Source organism: Sphaerodactylus townsendi, linkage group LG11, assembly GCF_021028975.2.
Source record: "Sphaerodactylus townsendi isolate TG3544 linkage group LG11, MPM_Stown_v2.3, whole genome shotgun sequence".
Lineage (NCBI taxonomy): Eukaryota > Metazoa > Chordata > Lepidosauria > Squamata > Sphaerodactylidae > Sphaerodactylus > Sphaerodactylus townsendi.
In genome coordinates this window covers 72,342,310-72,356,082 of record NC_059435.1, presented here as the reverse complement: position 1 = coordinate 72,356,082, position 13,773 = coordinate 72,342,310, and the positions used below count along the sequence as shown (strand labels likewise).

Here is a 13,773-nt window from a genome sequence, read left to right as displayed (position 1 = left end):
ACAAGTTGTTGCAGGTATATAGCAGGGCTAGATTTCTGAGGGATAATCCCAAAGAATATTGGAGAGCACGAGCTTTGCGCTTTGCTCAGGAGAAATTGGTACTCTTGATCAAATAATCTAGTCTTTAAGCGATGGTAAATCTCCAGAGCGGTAAGCATTTGTAGGGCCTCCCAAGAGAAGCCCAAGGAAAAGATCTTTTTTTCAATATGTAAGGAGACTCAAGGGGACTTACAAGCTCCTTTTCCTTCCTCTCCCCACAACAGTCACCTTGTGGGGGAGGTGGGGCTGAGAGAGTTCAGAGAGAACTGTGACTGGCCCAAGGTCACCCAGCAGGAATGTAGGAGTGCGAAAACACATCTGGTTCACCAGATAAGCCTCTGCCACTCAGGTGGAGGAGTGGGGAATCAAACCCGGTTCTCCAGATCAGAATCCACATGGTCTTAACAGCTACACCCCACTGGTCTGGTAGCTTTTGCCCCACAGCCCAGAAAACCCGCAACAGCCAGTTGATTCCAGCTGTGAAAGCCATCGCTAATGAATTTATGTCTTCGTGATCAGCAGTGTTGACAACTCCGGGTTAGAAAGTTCCTGGAGATATAAGGTTCGGAAAGGAAGGGACCTCTGTTGGGTACGACACAATAGAATCCATCCTCCAAAGCAAACATTTCCCCCCTCAAGGGAACTCATCTCTGTTGTCTAGAGATCTGCTATAACTCTGGAGGATATCCAGGAGCCACCTGGAGGTTGGCCAAGCCCTACTTCAATTGATCTTCCTTGTTTCTGGCTGAGGTTTGTTTAGCTATTTATTTAGTCCTCTCCTTTGCTTCAGATCCCTGTCCTCCTTTGGAAAGAGGTTTGATCCTTGCTCCGTTTTGGGGAAACGGGGAAACCCTCTGGCAAAATTGCGCCGGGAGATAATTAAAGGCTTCTCAGTTGCAGAAGTATGTGAAACAGCAAAAATAGCAGTGCCCAATGAAAGACTAAACATATATGTGCCCCATGTTGCGCCAAACGTATTTGTGCCCAATGAAAGACTTCCCAGTTTTAGAGGCTATAAAAGGACACGACAGAAGTCGAGGTTCTGAACCTTGTAATTTACAGACTGGGAGTGAAAGGGGATGAGAATTAGAGATGGCAACTCGGCTCCTGAGGCCAGGCAGGGGAGGAGAAAGTAAAACTCTTAAACCCTCCTCAGTTAATGGTGGACTTATACTCTGGGGAGAGGGAGGCAGACCTGAGACAGTGATATGTAGTGGTTGGAGTGAGGGGAGCTGTAGTTGGAGTACCAGACTAGAATGCGGCAGATCCGGGTTCAAAACACCACTCTTGCCATCGTTGTTATTTTATCACACTCACCAGATCTTCAGCCAGTGTTGGCCGTCGTACGCATCGGGTTCTTCTCAAGAACTTAGGATGCCATCATGCCTCAACGGGGTACGTATGTGGTCTTTTGTAATTGACAGGTGGAGGTTTTATCAATATGTAGATGATTCAAGTGCTGTCCAAGCTTTGTCATTATGCCACCCAGTGTGCCGATTACCACTGGGAGCATAATTGCTGATTTGTGTCACCGTCAACTCCTCCTCCTTCAGACTTTAAATAAAATAAAATATTATTTAAATTAAAAAATATTAAGCATTCCAAATTCATGCACATTAACACTACAAAATAACAACATCCCCTGAAGCTCTAATAACATCCCATTCACCACCTGGTGACCAACCAAAGGAAGGAAGAACCATCAGTAAGAAGAAGAAGAAGAAGAAGAAGAAGAAGAGGAGGAGGAGGAGGAGAGGAGGAGGAGGAGTTTGGATTTATATCCTCCCTTTCTCTCCTGCAGGAGACTCAAAGGGGCTTACAATCTCCCTGCCCTTCCCCCCTCACAACAAACACCCTGTGAGGTAGGTGGGGTTGAGAGAGCTCTGAGAAGCTGTGACTAGCTCAAGGTCACCCAGCTGGCGTGTGTATGGGAGTGTACAGGCTAATCTGAATTCCCCAGATAAGCCTCCACAGCTCAGGCGGCAGAGCTGGGAATCAAACCCGGTTCCTCCAGATTAGATACACGAGCTCTTAACCTCCTACGCCACTGCTGCTCATGGGCCCAGGCCAGAGGTGGGATCCAACCAGTTCTCACCACTTCTCTAGAAGCGGTTACTAATTTTTTCCGAGTGCCGAGAAGGGGCTACTAAAGCAACCTCCCTGCCCAATAGGGATTGGAGGTGCGTGTGTGCGGCACCGCCACTGTTTGAATCCCACCACCATCGGAACCTGTTATCAAAAATGTTGGATCCCACCACTGCCCCAGGCTGGCGTGTGTGGGAGTGCACAGGCTAATCTGAATTCCCCAGAGAAGCCTCCACAGCTCAGGCAGCAGAGCTGGGAATCAAACCCGGCTCCTCCAGATTAGATACGTGAGCTCTTAACCTCCTACGCCACTGCTGCTCCTGTGGTTGAACCAACTCCACATGTAATAAAAAAGGATAACATAGAAATAACAATAAGGATATGGACACCAGCAGCAATGTAACCGTCGGTACTTCAACCACAGGCTTGGTGAAACATCCCCATCTTATAGGACCTGCAGAACTGAGCAAGATCCCGTAGGGCCCGCATTTATATCAGGCTTAATAAAGATATTTTGTAATGCAAGTGGCAAACGCGGACCCCTTCAGGGAAGAATGTTGAAGACTTTCTGTGTCACTCCCTGGAATAACCAGACCAACAGATAAGATATGTTAAACAACAGCAACACGTTTGATGTTTACAGTACCATGCGCTTTGTCTGAAGATAAGGTTTATTACTTTATTCTTTCTTTGTGAGCTCCGGGATCAGCTGCCAGACTCCAGCCGGGAGATTTGGAGACTGGGCCAGATGGATTGGGGGGGGTGGGGGCTGACCTCAAGATCCCCTGAGGCAAAGCCCTGATTGTGAGCGGATGAATATCCGCGGCAAATCTTATATAATGTTTTGCAAATCCTTTGTTTGGCGCATAAAGCTGTTGCAGCCAAAGCTCCTTCGTGTCTATTTGTCTTAAGACTAATACGTCTTAAGACTGATAAATCCTTTCCGGTTTTCCACTCTGGTATCTTTTCACTGGACTCCAAAAGTCGCACCAGCCTGAACCTACATTTTTGGCCTCCTGGGGTTAGCAGCTTCCAGATGGGACCTGGGGATCTCCTGAAATCACAGTTCATCTGCCGACTGCAGAAATCATTTCCCCTGGAAAGCATGGCTGCATTGGAGTGAGACTCTTTGGCCTTGTACCCCACTGAGGTCTCTGCCCTCTCCCAATCAGTCCCAAATTTCTCAGCCTGGACCTAGCAACTCTACCTCCCACCCCCACCAGTGTAGGCACAGGGTATATTCTGAGAATTCTTTAAATCCGTATAGAAAATTGCTCTCTTTAATTACATTGTCTTTATAATTTTGTGCTTCAACCATAACCAAATTAAATAAAATGAATGTAGGCCCTTTGCTCTTCTTTCCTGTTGCTAACCAGAACAGTAACAGCCTTGATGAATACCCTTTGTTCTAACTTACCCCTTTGGAATTGAGGAGATTTTAAATTATTTTGTCTTTAAGGTCTTCTTGTCCTCACTGGCACCATAAGTCTGCCCTTTTTCTGATACAAACTAGAACACAGCCAAATGTTTAGGCTCTTTGTTTAGATAAGTAGGGCAACTGAGAACAATACTGATAAGGTGAGGCTGGGCCTTAGTTCACAAGATGTCAAAAGCGTGAATTACTGACACCCTCCAATGAGGGCATCTGCCTGTCTAAAATGTTTTGGGTAAGGGGATGATCTCCTCCCTCTATAATGATTGATTGCTGATGCTAACTTTGGGGTGTATTCTTTCTAATGGTACTATTCTGATGTAACCTATAAAAACAAGAGACTTCAGCCATTTTAGGTGTGGCTCCTCTGATGCTAACTTGCCCGTTGTTGTTGGCCTGAATAAAAATTATTTCTTTAATTTTATTCCTTGTCGGCTTGAGCTTTTTGGGCTTAAATTTCTTAACAAGTTACCCCGCGGTAACACCAGTGGGTGAAGGGAACCTAGCAACCCTAGTATGCAACATGGTGGCTTGGGTTCCAACAGATTAACACAGCTTCCTACCCCTCTGACACTCTTATGAGCCAAGTTTTGGGGCCGCTGCCCCACTGATCAGAATACCACCCAGACTCTTTCCTTATCTCTCTCTTTAAAGCACAAGCCCTCATCCCTTCAGGCAGACAAGCTGTGGGAATAGCCCCAGCGACTAGATTTTTAATTGGATAACATTGGCACCTGCTCAATTCAGTCGGCCCAGAACACGCCCGGGAGTACCCAGGGCATCCTGAAAGATGACATTCCTCTGAGATGACAAAGAGCCGCCTTCCTTGGGTGTCACACTGAGTCAACCTTATATACCAGTGATGGCAAACCTATGGCACGGGTGCCAGAGGTGGCACTCAGAGCCCTCTCTGTGGGCATGCGCAAACAGAGTCACCCCCCCTTACACACACACATCTAGGCTGGCCTGGGCCACTGGACTCAATTAGCATTAAACCTAGGACCTAGTTTTGGGGAAGCAGTGTAGGTTAAGCTGTTAAACCCCACTGATTTTCATGCAAAGAAAGCATTATCCTTTACCTGGGAGTAAGCTTGGTTTCTGGCAATGGGGCTTGCTTCTGAGTAAACCCTCCTAGGGTCATGATTCACCTGTTGGAAGAGTTGCACAGCTGCTTCAAAGCAAAGCCACCGACTACCACCAAGCTTACTCCTGAGTAACGCATGCCTTGGAGCCAACCGTTTTTTTTCTAAACTGAAACCTTAGTATTCAGGTTAAATTGCTGTGTTGGCACTTTGCGATAAATAAGTGGGTTTTGGGTTGCAGTTTGGGCACTTGGTCTACCGAGGGATTCGCCCGTCCACTGTTATATACAGTTACAGCCTCCAGAGATACAGTGTGGGGACCCAATCTCTGAGTTAAACGAGTAATACGTTTCTATTCTGTCAAACGCTTTTGTGGACCACAGCTAGGATGATCAGCTCCAGGTTGGGAAATTCCCAGAGACTGGGGTCCGACTGTGGTGGGATTCAAATAATTTGACAACCGGTTCCGGTGGTGGGATTTAAATAATTTAACAACTGTTTGTTTACAAGCACCAGTTCTGCTGAAGTGGTGCTAACCTGCTGAATCCCACCACTTTGAGTCGAGGTCACACCAGAGGGGGAAAACCTTGGCAGAGTTTGGGGAGGGAAGGTTATTCAGTGGAGTCTGCCCTTGCCCTTCCAAAGTAGGTCATTAGCAGGGGGGGCTATAGTGTAGATATCTGTTATTTGGGAGATCACCTGTATACCTTTACTCTCTCTTCAACAGAAGCATACCTTTACTCTCTTCTCTTCAACAGAAAACTCAGAGAGTTCACAGAATATAACGTAGCATTAAAATTTGAAATCTTAGGGGAAGAAGATAGAATGAAGAGAGGGGTGGTTTTTGTTCTTCGTCCCATGAGAATTGGATTTTAATTACAATAGCAATCTTCTATTTCCCTAATTAAGTTTAGTGGGAGGGAGGTGGGGTAGTAGAAGTCTATAACGACCCTATTTTTTTATTTATATCCCCCTTTCTCTCCTGCAGGAGACTCAAAGGGAGCCCTGACAATCTCCTTGCCCTTCCCCTCACTACAAACACCCTGTGAAGGTAGGTGTGGGGCTGAAGAGGGGCTCTGAGAAGCTGTGACTAGCCCAAGGTCACCCAGCTGGCGTGTGCGGGAGTGTACAGGCTAATCTGAATTCCCCAGAGAAGCCTCCACAGCTCAGGCGGCAGTGCTGGGAATCAAACCCGGTTCCTCCAGATTAGATACACGAGCTCTTAACCTCCTACGCCGCTGCTGCTCCTATAACAATAAAGACGGGATAATTATCGGATGTGAATTATTTCTACCGTACCACCTCAACCAAATGGAAAGAAATGGAAAAATTACTTCATAATTTCATATTTATGTTAACTTGTGTTTTATTTGCATTTTTGAAAATTAATAAAAATATATATATTTTTAAAAAAACTTAACATCTGTGGATACAAATAAACACAGCAAAACAGATTCTAATTAAAATCCAACTGGTCTTCATCTCCGGATCAAACCTGGCCAGCCGGCCAGCTCGTCCATTACCTTAGTTAAGAAACGCAAGTCTGGCACTTAAAGGACCGTAATATTAAAAGTGGGCAGTCAAAGGCCTCGATCCTGCCAAAAAAATACTGCAGACTGGTAAATTTCAATCAGTGGGATGCTGCTTTCTTGTCTCTCCACTCTCCATATAAATCCAACTCTTCAACTCTTCTTCTTCAAGTAATTGTCCCTAATCCAAGTATGAGTAAATATTTGGCTAAAAACAGCTGTCTAACAATGCAGTCCAAAGGAGAGTTACACCTTTCTAACTCCATTGACTTTATAACAGTGTAGCTGTTCTCAGGATTTTATTGTCAAGCACCTATCAAAAATAGTCACAAAATTACAATAAACCACCATACAATGACAAATAATTTAAAATGCAAAAAAACAGCATAAAAATCATCTCAAAAGATATACAAGGTTGGACGGGACAGTCCAACACTCTCCGTCCAACATACCTTATAGCAGTGATGGCAAACCTTTTCGAGAGCGAGTGCCCAAACTGCAACCCAAAACCCACTTATTTATTGCAAAGTTCCAACACAGCAATTTAACCTGAATGCTGAGGTTTTAGTTTAGAAAAAAACGGTTGTCTCCGAGGCATGTGTTACTCGGGAGTAAGCTTGGTGGTAGTCGGTGGCTTTGCTTTGAAGCAACCGTGCAACTCTTCCAACGGGTGAATCACAACCCGAGGAGGGTTTACTCAGAACAAGCCCCATTGCCAGCAACCGAGCTTACTCCCAGGTAAAGGATCGCACTTTAGTTCTTCGCATGAAAATCAGTGGGGTTTAACAGCACTTAACAGGGTTACCTACACGGCTTCCCCAAAACTAGGTCTTACATTTAATGCTAATAATTGAGCCCAGCAGCCCAGGCCAGCCTAGATGTGTGTGGGGGGGGGGGGGAGCTCTGTTTGCGTGTGCCCACAGAGACGGTTCTGAGTGCCACCTCTGGCACCCGTACCATAGGTTCGCCACCACCGCCTTAAAGGATTGTTGTGAGGATAAAATGGAGGAGCGGAGGAGGTAAGGAAACAAGGAGAGGTTCCACTTTTATCAACAGTTCAAAACATCCATGGTCCCAATGAGGTATATATTTTTGCATGAGGAAGCCGTTTAATGGGAGACAAGCAGTGACTGACGCAAGGGTGCCAATTTCGCCTCTGCTTATCCTGAAGGTTGGCAGCAGGGAAGAAAGAGATCCATGAAATCCTGTTTGAGAATCCAGACCGCAACCACTTTAGGAACTTTAATTGTAGGCAGAGCGCCAACTCGTTTTGTCGCTAGACAGCAGCGGAGTCATAAAAGGTAAACCGCGGCAGAAAAGAAAAAGCTCTCGAAATCATCAACGTTCAGAAAAATGCCACTGCTGCGTATTTTAGTTCTGCCAGAGAAGTAGAGCGTTCAAAGGCATCCATATTTAAGGCGGTAGGGTGTGCATTGTAATTAATCAGTACTGTTTTGGATTAATTCAGTCAAGGGTAGGTTCCCCATCCCTTAAGCAACATTGCATTTTCCAGCCTATTTCTAACTGTTGGGGTGACATTTGCCCCTGGTTGCCAAGGATAATTTCCAGAATTTGAAACATGGGTCCCAACATCTAGGTGGGGCCTGGAGATCTCTTGGAATTACCACTGATCTCCAGACTCAGTTCTCCAGGAGAAAAGAGATGTGCTGGAGGGTGGAGTCTATGGTATTATACTCAGCTGCACTCCCTTCCCTCCCCAGTCATCTTCCCCATGATCCACTCCCAAATCTCCAGGTATTGGCCAGCCCAAAGATGGCAACCTCCCTTTCCCTCTTGCTAGCAGAACAGTGAAGGAACCCTGATGCTTTTCAAACAGCTCTTCCAACATCCTCCTACATCAACTTTTAAAACTTTTTACACTCTGCTCATGCCCAAAGGCCCCCTGATGCCTCTAAAACAGTTCTTCTAGCACCTTCCTACAGGGTCTTTTCCAACAGCTAAGCTTTTTACACTCTGCACATGCCCACAGGCACTTTGATGCTTTTGAAACGGCTCTTCCAGCACCTTCCTACATGGTCTTTTCCAACAGCTAAACTTTTTACACTCTGCACATGCTCATAGGCACTTTGATGCTTTTGAAACGGCTCTTCCAGCACCTTCCTATATATTCTTTTCAAACAGCTACACTTTTTACACGCTGCACATGCCAAAAGGAACGCTGATGCTTTTGAAGCTGCTCTTCCAACACCCTTCCTTAGAGAGCAAGTTCTGAGCCACTTGGAGGCAAGAGTAAAACCCCGCCCACTCCTTCCGAAAGCCGGAAGCTGCCGTTGCTAAGGGCCCGGGTTCCGGCTAGAGAACGCGGGCCCTTAGCAACGGGCAATTTCCTCGCTGCGGAGCTGCTGCCCAGCGTGGGGGAGCGAGCTGCGGGCATGGCAGCCCGACAGAGTCCGGAGCCCTCCATGTGCAGGCACAGGCCCGCCTCGGAGCTGACCCAGGTAAAGGCGTGCACGCGTGTGCATTGTACACGTGCACAGCGCTTCCCCACCAAGACCCCTGCTTGCGGCAGGAAGGCATTGCATTGCATTGCAAGTGGTCAGTCTCCTTTGCGTTGAGGTGTCCAGCTTGGGTTGCCAACTCTGGGATGGAAAATTCCTGGAGAATGGGGATAGAGCCTGGGGAAGGTAGAATTTGGTGAGGGGGGAAAGGATAGAATGTCAAAAAGCTGCCATGTAACCTGGAAATCAATTGCAATTTCCAGCCCCCTCCTGGAGGTTGGCAATCTTATTTAGCACCTGGGTTAAGTGCTTCTTTGACTCCCAACATAAAATGCACTTGCACCGGATCGCCCCACATAAAATGTATTTGCCCATCAATCTCTTGCACACTAGAGCCGTGCAAGAGACACTCCTTTGTCCTCTGCAGTTAGATGATTGTAGGACCGAGGAAAGCACTCTGCGCACACTCAGAAACTGTGAAGCAATTCTGTCAAAGCGTGCCCAGACCTGAATGGGTGGGTGGGGAATCAAATACATAAACAGTCGAAACCACGCAACAGCAAAAGGAACCGCCCACACCATGCTTTTCTTCTTACCCTTTCTTTTAACCCATTTCCCATCTGTGTGTGTGTGGAGAGGGGGATTTCCAGTCTAGGCACTTAGGAATTGAATGCAAGCCCGAAAGCGATCCAGGCACTTCCAGGATTGAGACTGGGGGTGCCAGCCTCCAGGTGAATCCTGGAGTTACAACTCATCTCCAGAGTACAGAGATCAGTTCTCCTGGAGAAAATGGATGCTTTGGAAGGTGGATTCTATAGCATCGTACCCCACTAAGATCCCTTTCCTCCCCAGGCTCCATCCCCAAATCTCCAGGAGTTTCCCAACATGGACCTCCCCTCCCCCCAGCCTCAGCTGGTGACCAGTGAGGTCCTAGCACCCCATTTTAGGCTTAGACTTGGACTGCTCATCAGAAATCCCACTAAATAGAACCAGGGGGCATTCATTGAAAATGCTGGGGGGAAGAATTAGGACTAATCAAAGGAAACACTTCTTCACGCAACGTGTGATGGGTGTTTGGAATATGCTGCCACAGGAGGTGGTGATGGCCACTAACCTGGATAGCTTTAAAAGGGGCTTGGACAGATTTATGGAGGAGAAGTCGATCTATGGCTCCCAATCTTGATCCTCCTTGATCTCAGATTGCAAATGCCTTAGCAGACCAGGAAGCAGCAGCAGCAGAAGGCCATTGCTTTCACCTCCTGCATGTGAGCTCCCAAAGGCACCTGGTGGGCCCACTTTCGCGAGTAGCTTGAGAGAACTGGACTAGATGGACTCTGGTCTGATCCAGCGCTGAAAGCTTGTTCTTATGTTCTTAAATAAAAGCAGTCCTCATTTTTTTCAATTATAAAAATCCTATTTGACCCGATTTCACTGTCATGCCTACTATCAAATATTTATTGTAAACAATGAGTCATTACTCAATGTGAAGCTATTTCACTTGCTATAATCTTTGAGAAGTCCTGGGGAACAGGAGAAGTCCTAGTGGACTGGAGGAGGGCTAATGTTAACCCATCTTCAAAAAGGGGGGAAAGGAGGACCCTAATAATTACCGTCCAGTCAGCCAGACATCAATACCAGGAAGATTCTGGGGCAGATCATTAGACAGATGGTCTACCAGCACTTAGAAGGGAATACTGCATGATCTACAAAAAAAAAATCAGTATGGGGTTTCTAAAACAAGTCATTCTAGACCAATCTTATCTCTTTTTTTGATAGAGTGACAAGCGTGGTAGATGAAGGGAATGCTGTGGACATAGCATACCTTGATTTTAGTACAGTTTTTGACAAGGTGCCCCATAATATTCTCGCAAGTAAGCTAGTGAAATGTGGACTAGACAACGTTACTATTAAATGGATTCGTAATTGGTTGACTGATCGAACTCAAAGGGGGCTTGTTAATGGCTCATCTTCGCCTGGAAAGAAGTAACTAGTGGGGTGCCACAGGGTTCTGTCCTAGGCCCAGTGCTATTCAATATTTTTATCAACGACTTGGATGATGGAATAGAGGGCATGCTAATCCAGTTTGCAGATGACACCAAATTAGGAAGGGTAGCTGCATTGTAGCAACTGGATGGCTGTTATGGTCCCTTCCAACTCTAAGGCTGATTCCGCATGGGCCAAAAGCAGCAGTGTGAAAACGGTGTGAAAACAGTATAAACCCTTTTACACCGGTTTAAACCCTTTTACACCATTTTCACACTGCTGTTTTTGGCCCATGCGGAATCAGCCTATGATTCTATGATTCAACTGCATGCCTCTTCTCAGGAATGATTTTGTTAATACTTTGAGGAGCTGAGAGCTTTCCAGCAACTTTTCGGTTTATTTTAAAAAAGTAAGGATTAATAAAAATCTATGTAGTTTTCCACACACATGGTACACCCCTTGTGAGGTTCTCATATCACCCCCCCTAGCATTAACAAGTGCCTTTTCTTCTTCATAGGACATCTCACCATTTTGTTGTGCCAGCATGTTTAAGAACATGTATACTTCAGAGGTCATAGGGAGAGGACACAGTGAAAAACTTGATAAAGTCTCCATTAAGAGACCATTGAGGATCATGAAAGGTTTGTGCGGAAGAACTGCAGAAGGTAAAGAGTGACCATTCAGCGAGTATGGGAAAGAGCAAAGTACAACTGATTCAGCACTGAAATTTGATCCACAAAAAGATATCCAACTCTGTTTTATAACCCAGTGGTGGCGAAGACCTATGGCACGGGTGCCAGAGGTGGCACTCAGAGAACCTCTCTCTCTGTGGAGCGCAGCGCCAAAGCAGAGTTCATCATGTGGGAAATCGCGCCCCCCCCAAATCTAGAGCTGGCCTGGGCCGCTGGGCTCGATTATTAGCATTAAACCTAAAGACCCAAGTTTTTTGGGAAGCAGTGTAGGTAACCCTATTAAGCTGTTAAAGCCCACTGATTTTTCATCTGCGAGAAGAGAACTAAGTCGCGATCCTTTACCTGGGAGTAAAGCTCAATTGCTGGCAATGGGAGCTTGCTTCTGGAAGTAAACCCTCCCTAGGGTTAAGTATTGATTTACCCGTTGGAAGAAGTTGCCGGTTGCTTCAAAGCAAAGCCATGCGACTACCACCAAACTTACTCCCGAGTAACACACTTACCGACCAGAGCCAACTGTTTTTTTCAACTGAAAACCTCGAGTATTCAAAGTTAAAAGCCGTGTTGGCACTGCGATAAATAAGTGGGTTTTGGGTTGCAGTTTGGGCACCTTGGTCTCAAAAAGATTAAGCCATCACTGGTTTATAAATTTAATTGTCTTGAACAAAAGTATGAAGCAAAAGATTTAAAATGGAAACTAGTTATGATATTTACCTAAGTCACAATTGCATATATTGGGGTGCTGTATGTGGTTTCACCACTTGGGCTGTATGGCCACGTGTTCTAGCAGCATTCTCTCCTGACGTTTCGCCTGCATCTGTGGCTGGCATCTTCAGATCCTCTGGCATCCTGCAGATCCTCTGAAAGATGCCAGCCACAGATGCAAGAGGCCCGAAACGTCAGGCCCCCCCCCCCACCCCCCCCCCCCCCCACCCCCCCCCCCCCCCACCCCCCCCCCCCCCCACCCCCCCCCCCCCCCACCCCCCCCCCCCCCCACCCCCCCCCCCCCCCACCCCCCCCCCCCCCCACCCCCCCCCCCCCCCACCCCCCCCCCCCCCCACCCCCCCCCCCCCCCACCCCCCCCCCCCCCCACCCCCCCCCCCCCCCACCCCCCCCCCCCCCCACCCCCCCCCCCCCCCACCCCCCCCCCCCCCCACCCCCCCCCCCCCCCACCCCCCCCCCCCCCCACCCCCCCCCCCCCCCACCCCCCCCCCCCCCCACCCCCCCCCCCCCCCACCCCCCCCCCCCCCCACCCCCCCCCCCCCCCACCCCCCCCCCCCCCCACCCCCCCCCCCCCCCACCCCCCCCCCCCCCCACCCCCCCCCCCCCCCACCCCCCCCCCCCCCCACCCCCCCCCCCCCCCACCCCCCCCCCCCCCCACCCCCCCCCCCCCCCACCCCCCCCCCCCCCCACCCCCCCCCCCCCCCACCCCCCCCCCCCCCCACCCCCCCCCCCCCCCACCCCCCCCCCCCCCCACCCCCCCCCCCCCCCACCCCCCCCCCCCCCCACCCCCCCCCCCCCCCACCCCCCCCCCCCCCCACCCCCCCCCCCCCCCACCCCCCCCCCCCCCCACCCCCCCCCCCCCCCACCCCCCCCCCCCCCCACCCCCCCCCCCCCCCACCCCCCCCCCCCCCCACCCCCCCCCCCCCCCACCCCCCCCCCCCCCCACCCCCCCCCCCCCCCACCCCCCCCCCCCCCCACCCCCCCCCCCCCCCACCCCCCCCCCCCCCCACCCCCCCCCCCCCCCACCCCCCCCCCCCCCCACCCCCCCCCCCCCCCACCCCCCCCCCCCCCCACCCCCCCCCCCCCCCACCCCCCCCCCCCCCCACCCCCCCCCCCCCCCACCCCCCCCCCCCCCCACCCCCCCCCCCCCCCACCCCCCCCCCCCCCCACCCCCCCCCCCCCCCACCCCCCCCCCCCCCCACCCCCCCCCCCCCCCACCCCCCCCCCCCCCCACCCCCCCCCCCCCCCACCCCCCCCCCCCCCCACCCCCCCCCCCCCCCACCCCCCCCCCCCCCCACCCCCCCCCCCCCCCACCCCCCCCCCCCCCCACCCCCCCCCCCCCCCACCCCCCCCCCCCCCCACCCCCCCCCCCCCCCACCCCCCCCCCCCCCCACCCCCCCCCCCCCCCACCCCCCCCCCCCCCCACCCCCCCCCCCCCCCACCCCCCCCCCCCCCCACCCCCCCCCCCCCCCACCCCCCCCCCCCCCCACCCCCCCCCCCCCCCACCCCCCCCCCCCCCCACCCCCCCCCCCCCCCACCCCCCCCCCCCCCCACCCCCCCCCCCCCCCACCCCCCCCCCCCCCCACCCCCCCCCCCCCCCACCCCCCCCCCCCCCCACCCCCCCCCCCCCCCACCCCCCCCCCCCCCCACCCCCCCCCCCCCCCACCCCCCCCCCCCCCCACCCCCCCCCCCCCCCACCCCCCCCCCCCCCCACCCCCCCCCCCCCCCACCCCCCCCCCCCCCCACCCCCCC

General features: G+C 51.6%; 1 protein-coding gene across 1 annotated transcript in view; it reads left to right on the top strand.

Annotated features, from left to right (window-relative positions):
- Window positions 1–1,413: 1,413 nt before the first annotated feature.
- The window catches only part of SLC22A13 (solute carrier family 22 member 13), an 80,334-nt gene continuing 67,974 nt past the window's right edge, over window positions 1,414–13,773 (top strand). Inside the window, exons 1-2 of the mRNA XM_048510503.1 lie at window positions 1,414–1,434; window positions 8,387–8,626. Coding sequence (XP_048366460.1) covers window positions 1,414–1,434; window positions 8,387–8,626 — 261 coding nt within the window. The remainder of the gene's footprint in view (window positions 1,435–8,386; window positions 8,627–13,773) is intronic.